Source organism: Alnus glutinosa, chromosome 8 (genome assembly GCF_958979055.1).
Source record: "Alnus glutinosa chromosome 8, dhAlnGlut1.1, whole genome shotgun sequence".
In the NCBI taxonomy this organism is placed as follows: domain Eukaryota; kingdom Viridiplantae; phylum Streptophyta; class Magnoliopsida; order Fagales; family Betulaceae; genus Alnus; species Alnus glutinosa.
The window spans coordinates 23,015,235-23,025,339 of record NC_084893.1 but is presented as its reverse complement, the minus strand read 5'-3'; the positions used below and the strand labels follow the sequence as shown (position 1 = coordinate 23,025,339).

General features: G+C 36.1%; 1 protein-coding gene across 1 annotated transcript; it reads left to right on the top strand.

Moving 5' to 3' along the window:
* The first annotated feature begins 9,509 nt into the window (after positions 1-9,509).
* Positions 9,510-9,920, top strand: LOC133876238 (translation initiation factor IF-1, chloroplastic). The gene has a single exon (XM_062314524.1). It carries the CDS (start codon positions 9,510-9,512, stop codon positions 9,918-9,920), a length of 411 nt encoding a protein of 136 aa, XP_062170508.1.
* Positions 9,921-10,105: the final 185 nt, after the last annotated feature.

Sequence of the window (10,105 nt, the reverse complement as noted above, 5' to 3'; positions counted from 1 at the left end):
TTTGGCCGGTGTTTTATTCTTCACACCCATTTTACATCCGCGCACGTGACATGTTTAAAGTCGCGTCTTAAGTCAGCAACTTCAAAAAAGAAAGGAAAATTCACTCAAAACACGTCATAACAGCCGGCGTTAAACATAGAATTACCAAGTCTTTGCTAAACAGAGTGTTGTTTTGTAATTGGGGGATAACAACTTATGTTATTAGTATGTATGTAGTTAGTGTTATATTGTTGCATTGTGTTTTCATATGTTGAATTGTGGTGCCGTTTGCTACCTGACTGTTGGTAGCTTGTTGCAGTTGCCTCTACTGTTAGCTTTATCTTTACTTGTTACAGGTTTGTCCAGAAGTGTTGTGTATATATATATATATATCTGAGCGCATAACTATTAGTTTTTATATTTACCCTTTGGTCTCTATGAAGAATCAAGACACCCAGTCTCTCTACCTTGCTCCTTTTACTTGTATTTGTGATCCAATTAGGATACTTCAGCATGAAAAAACAATTAGCATAACAGGCCCCATGAATAAATAAAATGTTGAAAAAGTTGACTTTGGCAAACGAATTAGGATAGTTGGGATTATTTTCTCGAACAATTGCTGATATTCCTTTTGAAACGCTATCGGCATCTCACTTAGTGGTGTATTAATTTAACCAAAGCCAATCCAAGACTCTGTTGGCATTCTTTGCTGATTGCAGTTAGGGGTGTGCAAAACACACCCATACCCGCAAACCCGCCCCACCCCGCACCAACCCGCCCCTTCAATAACGGATATAAGACATTTCTAAAAAAGTGCGGATCCTAAATATGTCAACCCGTGATTTATGGGGCGGGTTGCGGTATTAAATTTTTTCTCACTCGCACACCCGCCCCGCCCCGCAATCTCTTTATACTCGTACCATTAAATTTTTCCCAAAAAAATTATAAAGACTCACGAATTACCCAGATTGTGTACCTTTGATTTCATTCAATTCTGCACTTTCCATTTCATCTCTATTCTTATTCCATTTTTATATACATTTTTATCTCAACATTCTCACATACACATACTCATTCAATTTACAATCACATAAAAGAATAAAAAAGTTATTCACAGTTAGGTTTGTTGGTAATTCTAGTTCTTTCTTCTTGTTATTGTTTGTTGGTGAAGTTTATTCAATAGGGATTTTCAAATTTTGAATTGGGTTAACAAGATTGTGAATTATTTTTTTGGTTTTGGGCCCATAAAAAAAAATAATAAAAAAAATACCCGAACCCGCATGAACCCGTCCCGATCCGCACTATCCAAGGCCCAGCGGGTTGACCATTCACTTTGCGGGTTGCGGATCTTGATTTTCAAATCCGTTCACTGCGGGGCGAGTTGTGGAAAACATGCAAATCCGGCCCAATCCGGCCTGCGCCCACCCCTAATTGCAGTTGATTGTGTCCCGCCTACCAATCTTGAAAATCTTCAAAGGAATATATATATATATATATATGAGTCTAACCCCTTTATGGGGATAATGGGTTTTGATATCCGCATGTGCTGATAGCGGTTACATACGAATAGTATATATATATGCGGGCGGTTATTATCCGGCTATATTTTTACCCCTACTAGTTTGTAACATATTACATATATATCCTTTCTACCCCAAATAAAAATTCATGAACTTGAAAAAGTTCAAAGACCAAACAACTATAATAAAATTTTACGTATCTATGACTATGAGAAGATAAATGTTTAAATGTAATTAAATTTATAAACTCCCTCCTTTGAAGGGTCAAGCTGAATTTTTGGGTGCACAGCCTTCTTGGCATTAAGATCCGATGCTATAGAGCAGAGGGCTTGCACCGGATCTTTATTAATTTGCTTAGTTCTTGAGATTAGGAGGTTCGTTTATTAAAATTCTTATTTTTTATTTTCCAAAAAAGAAAATATTAATAAATAATTCAAACACAAAGCATTGCTAAAAACACAATAACAGTTTTCACATATTAGAAAATTTACCACATGATTGCTTATATTCATACCAGTAATGTTTGTTGCACAACAAATGTACACATTTTGTATAACAAAACTGACTCTAAAAATTTTTTTCAATATTTTTTTTTAATTTAAAAAAAGTTCAAATTTTCCCTCCCCATCTGATTTGTCCAGGTTTTTTTTTTTTTTTTTTTTTTTTTTTTTTTTTTTTTTTTTTTTTTTTTTAATTTTCATGTTGACTTTGTTGTACAAAGTGTGTACATTTGTTATGCACCAAACATTACCATTTACCAAACATTACTCATATACAGACTTCTTGCCAAACATGATACATGATCTCTGGTCAGCTCAAAAAGATCGTAGAAGTACTACCAGCTCACATGCTTAACAAGATATGTATTTGCTCATCTAAAAAAAAAAAAAAAAAGGTGGTTGGGGGTATCACTGGCCAGCCCATGAGGCTGGAAATAGGATTTTCTATATTTCAAGTAAAACGAAGATGAGTCATTTCACTGAAATTATTTAATTACATCTAATGTGTATACTAATTTTTAAATGATATATGTGATGTAACTTTTAAAATTAAAATTTAATAATAATAATAATTATTGGGGTTTGGAAAAAGGTGGTTGTGAGTACAGGGTAAACCAGTGGCACGCTGGGATTGGGCATCATCATCAGTTGATTTGCATGAGGGGAAATAATTCCCCCATCCGAGAGTTTTTGATCCTTGATTTGTATGACTACCCACCCGTGATGGGTGGGAGATCCCCTGTGACCCCAGGGGCGAGGGGCGTGCGACTCCAGACTTCACACCGATGGCGGTGAACAAATCAACGGTCACCAATCCCCGACAGAGAAACCCAAGCAACGTCCAACCACCTCAGAGTCCCACTTGGTTACAAGCCCACGTTACCGAGCTCGACAATTGGTGTTGTGAGTGCAGGAAGTTATAAGAAAGACAAATTTGTCGCATCTTCTCAGTGTGGGACAATAATGAACGCTCGAGTTTTAATAATTTCTTTTGGTCAACTACGTGGCATGACATCCAGCATCGCAAGAGGATTTTCATGCATTCTACATATCAGCTATAACTCAAATATAGTATTACAGGAAAGGGTTTATCATGAAACACAGCCACATATATCATTTTCGCATAATTTGGTTTATAGGAATTTCTTTAATTCAATATTTAAAAGTATCATTTGTCTTTTAAATATATAAGAAATACATGTTTTTATTTATTTGTTAATACTATTAAAAAAAATATGTGACTTAAAGGAACGAGGGGTTTCACGGAAGGGCATGGTCGAAGTGCAGTGCTGTCTCATGCCCACTCATTTTTTTTTACTAGCTCACGGCCGGGCACTGTTGCGTCCTCTCCTTCGGCCATCCACAACGTACGGTATGCCTCTCTCTCTCTCTCTCTCTCTCTCTCTCTATTCGGCCAGCTTCCTCCCCTGTTGGTTTCGCTTCCGCCACCATTACCACCAACACTCCTCCACGTTCTTGCCACCACAGTATTTCCATCTAGCTAGGTAAAAAGTTTAAATTGCTATTTTAGGTGTATTTGCCTTTTAATTATATTTATGTTTTTGAATAATGTATTGTTGTGCATGCATATAGTATGTAAAATGCATGCATGCATGTTGTAGAAATTTCACATGTTAATTGACCAAAAATATTGCTTGTGTTAGATTGTTATTTTATATGCATGTATATTTGTATATATGTGCAATATAGATGAGGACTATCTAGATGTTAAGGGAAAATTATCAAGAGCAAAAAAAAATATTGTGCAAGCTTAGAGTTTGTTGTTTAGGGTTTGTGGTTTGAAAAACAATTTTTGGTGTTTAACTCGAATGAAAAATCGCCAAATATTTCTTATATTTTTATATAATCTAAGGAGTTACGAGAAACAAAGAGACGGCGAAAAGAAGTTACGGAAGGAGAGAGAGTGTGTGTGATAATAAAATGCCTTAATTCGGGGATGGGATTGAAATCCAATGCAATTGCATGGTCATATTGCATGCATTTTGGACATGCAATTGTAAGAGGACATGCCAATTATTATTTCATTTGTAATTGTTTAATATTTGATAATAAATTCATACAAATTATTAATTAATTAATTATTTTTAAGAATTTTTATTTGAGGCAATTAGATGAATTAATTCAAATCTTAAACAATCTAATCTCTTGTATATATGTTTATTTGATAGTATGTATAGACAATGACAGAGGAAAGGGCCATGCCCCCGCCCCCCAAAAAAAAAAAATTATAAGGTTGCCCAAATTTTATATATATATATACAAAAGAAAAAGAAAGAAAGAATAGAATAGACTAATTTGTGGAGAAGTTTTGTTTGGATTTGGGTAACCTGTAGTTGCTGCTATAGAATATTTGGGATAGACTGCCATACGTAATTTATACTAAAGAAGATAATGGCTGAAATTAATTTCTTAAAAAAGTCTAAAATAATAATAATAATAATAATAATAATAATTTTAAACCGTATGCCCTTCTTAACAAATTATGCTAGCCCTACTAATAAATTTTTTGGCTATATTCACTAAATATTTTTGGCCTTACCCAATTTCAGCCAAGAAATTTTTTTGGCCCCTTCCCTTTTATCATATCTTCAACTGGTTTCATCTTATTTGGAACGGTAGTTTTATTGTCAAAACTGTTTCCTTTAATATTTCACGGGTAGCAACAAACGTGTCTAAGAATGGTAACATTGGAAGGAGCTTTACAAAATTATAGAGGTTTTGTTCAAATTAAATGAAATGGGTACTTCAGTAAAGCAGTGTATTGAAAAAAGAAAGGTGTGGACTTGATGAGTCACATGCCTAGCAAAGCTCGATTTCCTAAGGATGCATGGCAAAAATATTTAAAATGAGGATTCATTTCAATATAGCTAGATGACATTAGAAAAGTCTAAAAGATATGTGTTTCATTTGTTTTGTGTTGTGTTTAACAGAAGGTGTGTAACGACTTAAGAAAGAGCGCTAGGTACATCTGCGCTACACCCCAAAAGGATTAGTCAATTTAGAGTTCCCTTATAATTCCTTATAAAGCCAAATTTTACCTAATAACTAGGCGATGTAGGACGTAGTATTCATGACTATCTTTATAAACCACCCACTCTATGTTGGCTACTTATCTTCCCAATATGGAACCGGGGTGTTACAAACTCCCCCTCTTAAACTCCTGACGTCATCTCTAAGGTCACGTCATGCAGTACTCCAATACCACATGGCCTGGCGTTACTAGGTAGCTCGGATACTATTTGTAATGACCCAAGGAAAAACGCTAGCCACATTTGCGCTATCACCCCAAAATGACTAGTCAATTTGGAGTTCTCTTAGAATTCCTTATAAAGCCCAAGTTTCACCTAATAACTAGGCGATGTGGGACTTGGTACTCATGACTATCTTTATAAACCACTCACTCTATGTAGGCTACTTATCTTCCCAATATGGGATCGAGGTGTTACAATGTGTTTTGTGTAGAATAAAGTGTGTTTTGTATAACAGTTAGTGGGCTACTGTATAAGTTAGAGTGGGTTGTTATAACAAAAAGAGCAAGAAAATGTTATCTTCAAAAGCCATGTCATCCAGGTAAATCCTTACGATAACGCCGTGAAGCATACAATTCATCAAACTAAAACTTCTCGATTTTTTATTTTTTATTTTTTATTTTCTGAATCTTTGAACAACAATTTTCTTTACTCTTTTTTATTTTTTATTTATTTTTTCCAAAAAAACCCGTTTCAATTTTTCTTATTGATTTTTAATTTGAAGGGAATAATAAAAATATCAAAACTGGGTTATGTTTAATTTACTTAAAATTTGCCTTTATAAATATATATATACTTTAACTCATACTTAAATAAATAAATTATTTGGCCCCCTCCCATTAAAATGTCTGGCTCCGTCCCTGTGTAAAGATATACATTACACACATATATACATAACCCACTCATATAGACACATACAGAAATAACTATATCAAGACTCACAATTTCAATAAATTTTTTTTTTTTTTTGGTAAGTACAATTACAATAATTGAAGTATATCTATTACATTATGAAGAGAATATCTTTTTGTCCTTTTAAATACTTCATATGCTTTCGTTACAAAATTAAAAATAATGCTAAAAAATTAATAAAAGTGAAATTATACAAACTTATACAAGTCGAAACAATTTTTTACAAGTTCTGTTCATCAAATAAACAAGCCTAAAAATTTGTTCAAACTCTATTCAATTAATATATGAACTAATCTCGAATCGATCTAATCCGAAACGAGCCAGAGCTTGTTTGCAAGACAGGTTGGAATCTGGCAGCCAAATTCCGGCTAATTTGGCCGAAATTCGATAAAAATGATCGGATTCTTGCAAAATTGGCCGAAATTCGACACAAATGGTCAGATTTCGCCGAAGGTCGCCGGAAGAAAGCCAGTTTGCCGGAATCTAGTGAAAGTGGCCGGAATATTGCCGGCCAGTGACGAAATCTCGTTACCGATGATTTTTCGTAATTAATGATTTTTTTGTATGAGCCAAACGGCGGAAAATATTTTTAGAAAAATCATTTTTTTTAAAAAAATAATTTCGCGGAAAATATTTTACAACAGAAAACATTTTGCGTCGAAACAAATGAAACATAAGTTTTCACGCTTATTTTGAAAAACCTCTCATCAATTTTTTTTTTTTTTTAACATTGAATCCTTTAGTTTTTCGCGAATTTGAAACCGGTCCCTCCATGAGTTTTTTTTGTCTATTTTTCTAACTTCTGTTAGGTTAACTCACCATTTGTCCACGTAGGCATTGACACTTGAGCTTAAAAATGACGCCGTTTTATTTTTTTTTTTTTCGTATTTTTTTATTTTTTTAAAAGATAAAAAATAAAAAAGATAGGGGTTTGGGGGACAACCACCCTCCCCTTGGGAGGGGATGGCTTGGCGCCGGCCACCTCTGGGGGTGGCTTGCAGGCCAGCCTCTAGGGCCGGGGGTTGGAAATTCTGACCACCCCAGCCGGCTCCAAGAAATCAAGGAGGCGCACCAGTTGTTCGATGAAATTCCTGAACCCAATGTAGTGTCGCTATCTTCGCTTATGGCGGGGTACGTCGATGCAGGTGAACCCAAACAACAATACCGAATGCTTACCCGCCATCGCACTTCCTCCAGCTTGGCTGGGATAACCAGCCCACCAGAAAGAAGAACCAGAACAACTGGTTTCTTAGCTACACTTGCTACACGATTGATCAGCTCCTGTTGCTTTCCAGGAAGCTCCATAGTGGAAGCAAAATATATTCAGCTTTAAGTAGAAGGCCACCAATTACCCAATCTGATTTTAACGAATTTAGAGGTTGATGAAGTGAAGCAGATGATGGTTGAGCGATGACGATCGGCGGGCCTCTGTAGAGGATCACCTGATTTTAACCAGTACTTCTACAGCTAAAGGAAGAGCAAATCACAGTGTAAATTGCTCTGCTGACATCTCTTATGCAACCATCAGGTCAGTGGTTGATTCGGGCGGACTAACCTGGCACAAAATGAACCAATGGAGAACAAAGAAATCACATCAAAGGCTTAGTTTTGTTCAGTGGAAATAGTTGCTGCGTATTTGTGAAATAGTTACTTTTGTTCAGATTTGGTCTCCTACATGATTTTGTCGACACTTGAAATAGGAGATGACTGCAGTTTAGGTTCCGTTTTTGAGCACTGTAATTTTTGTTTTGGGGGCTGTGTTGTAATTGGGAACCGAGGTCACCCCGCCCTCTCATTCTTCCCTGAAATTCGAGATACAAAAAGCAACTCCCTTCAACTTTATCAAAGGCAAACGGGGGTATTTTAATATTGGCCTATATAGGCCATTTGATCTTTTAACATATGAGGATATTTTTGGTAACTACTTGAGAGAGTGGCCGGGAAGAACCTGAAAAGGATGGCAAGTATGAAGGTGAAAGCTGGCACCAGGTTGCTGATGGCTGAAGCAAGTGTTGGAGCGCTGAAATTGATGCCTGTATACCCCATGATCTGAGATGAACTCCTCCTGCTCCCAACCCAACAAAAAAATTCAGATTGAAAATAGAAACCAGAAGAAACAAACAAGAATGAGAAAATTCTTGGGCTTTTACACTGACATATATAACGAAGATTAAAGCTTGACTGATCCTACAAAAATCATGGGTTTGTTCTGTATACCATCAGAGCTGCATGAGTTTAAAAAACTGAACCCTATGAGCCCAAGAAGGCCAATTTTGGACAGTATGGAAAAAGTAAGTGGAGGAAGCACTCTTGATCAGCAAAGGCATATATGAACAACTAATTTAGTGGTTTAATTAGTTGAAATTTGTAATAATAATAGTAGAGAGAGAGAGAGAGACCTTTGAGACTGAGAATGCTTACCCGCCATTAGTGGAAGCAAAATATATTCAGCTGTAAGTAGAAGGCCACCAATTACCCAATCTGATTTTAACGAGTTTAACAGCAATACCGAATGCTTACCCGCCATCGCACTTCCTCCAGCTTGGCCGGGATAACCAGCCCACAAGATCCTTACGATGTTCTTGTCATTCTTGGCTGAAGATATATCAGGAATTTCATCGAACAACTGGTGCGCATCCTTGATTTCTTGGATCCAGCTGGGGATGGTCAGAATTTCCATCCCCAGCCCGCCCTAGAGGGTGCCACGAGCCACCCCAAAGTGGTACCTTCTTTTTAAATTTTTTTTAAATAATAAAAATTAAAATATGAAAAATAATATAATAAAAAAATAAAACGGTATCATTTTTAAGCTGAAGTGTCGATGCTTATGAGGACAAACGATGACTCAGTCTAACAGAAGTTGCAAAAATAGATGGAAAACTCACGGAGGGATTAATTTCAAATTTGCCGAAAACTGAAGGATCCAATGTTAAAAAAAAAAAAAAAAGTGTGATGTTTTTCAAAATATGCGCTAAAACTCATGGATTTGTTTTATATTTACCCAATAAATAAATATAAAATCAGTCTTTGTGGTTGACTTAAATTATAAATCGTTCAATGTCGTATTAAAGAGAATTTTGTTAAAACATTTAACGGATTCTATTAGGTGCCACATTAACACCAATAAAATGACGACTCATGTCACTCTTTAAAAAAAAAATTTATTTTTTTAGTTTAATATATTTATATTTTTTTATTAAGAGTGATACGCGTTGTCATTTTATTGGTGCTAGCATGGTACCTAACGGAATCCGTTAAATATTTCAACAGAATTTGACTCTAGGGACAAATTAATTTTTTGGTATACCCGACCTTTGAATTCACTTTGATACAATATAAAATAATTTATAATTTAAGCCGCCGTAGATTGATTTTGTAATTATCCTTTTAACAAAAAAAAAAAAAAAAAAAAAAAAAACTCGTTAAGCGAAGAAAAAAAATAAAATAAAATCCCAAAAACCATATAAAAGCCTGCAACCCTCTTCGTTGCCTCTCCGTCCACAGAAAAACTAACCTCTGAACTGAAACACTCAACAGAGAAACGAACCATGATGTCTCTCAAACCCACCACTCTCCACCCTCATCTTCTGCCACTACAGCACACCCATTTCCCTCTTTCACTCCCGCAAAGCCACAAATTCCCAAAGCCACTCTTAACCAACAAGCGCGTGCCCATTCACCGGCTTCTCGTCTTAGCCAAATCTCCCAATTCGGACCGCTCCCCCCGGAAAACAGAGGAAGAGAAACTGACCCACGAAGGGTCAGTCACCGAGTCGCTCCCCAACGGCATGTTTCGGGTTCGCTTGGACAACCAAGACACGCTTATCGGTTACATTTCCGGTGCTATCCGAAAGAATTACATTCGTATACTCCCTGGTGATAGAGTCAGGGTCGAGGTCAGTCGCTACGACTCGTCCCGAGGCCGCATAACCTACAGACTCCGCAACACCAAAGATTAAAAGGTCTTCCTTTTTTGGGGGTTTTTGTATTCTCTTTGGTTTGTATTTATTTACATGCGTGGATTCCTCACTTCGTTATGTTAGCGCTTTTATCAATTCTGTCAATTATTCTCTTGCTGGTTATTGCTGGGTCTCTAATTTCATATAAATATATGTACCCTTCTGAATTTTTCTAGTATAAGCAG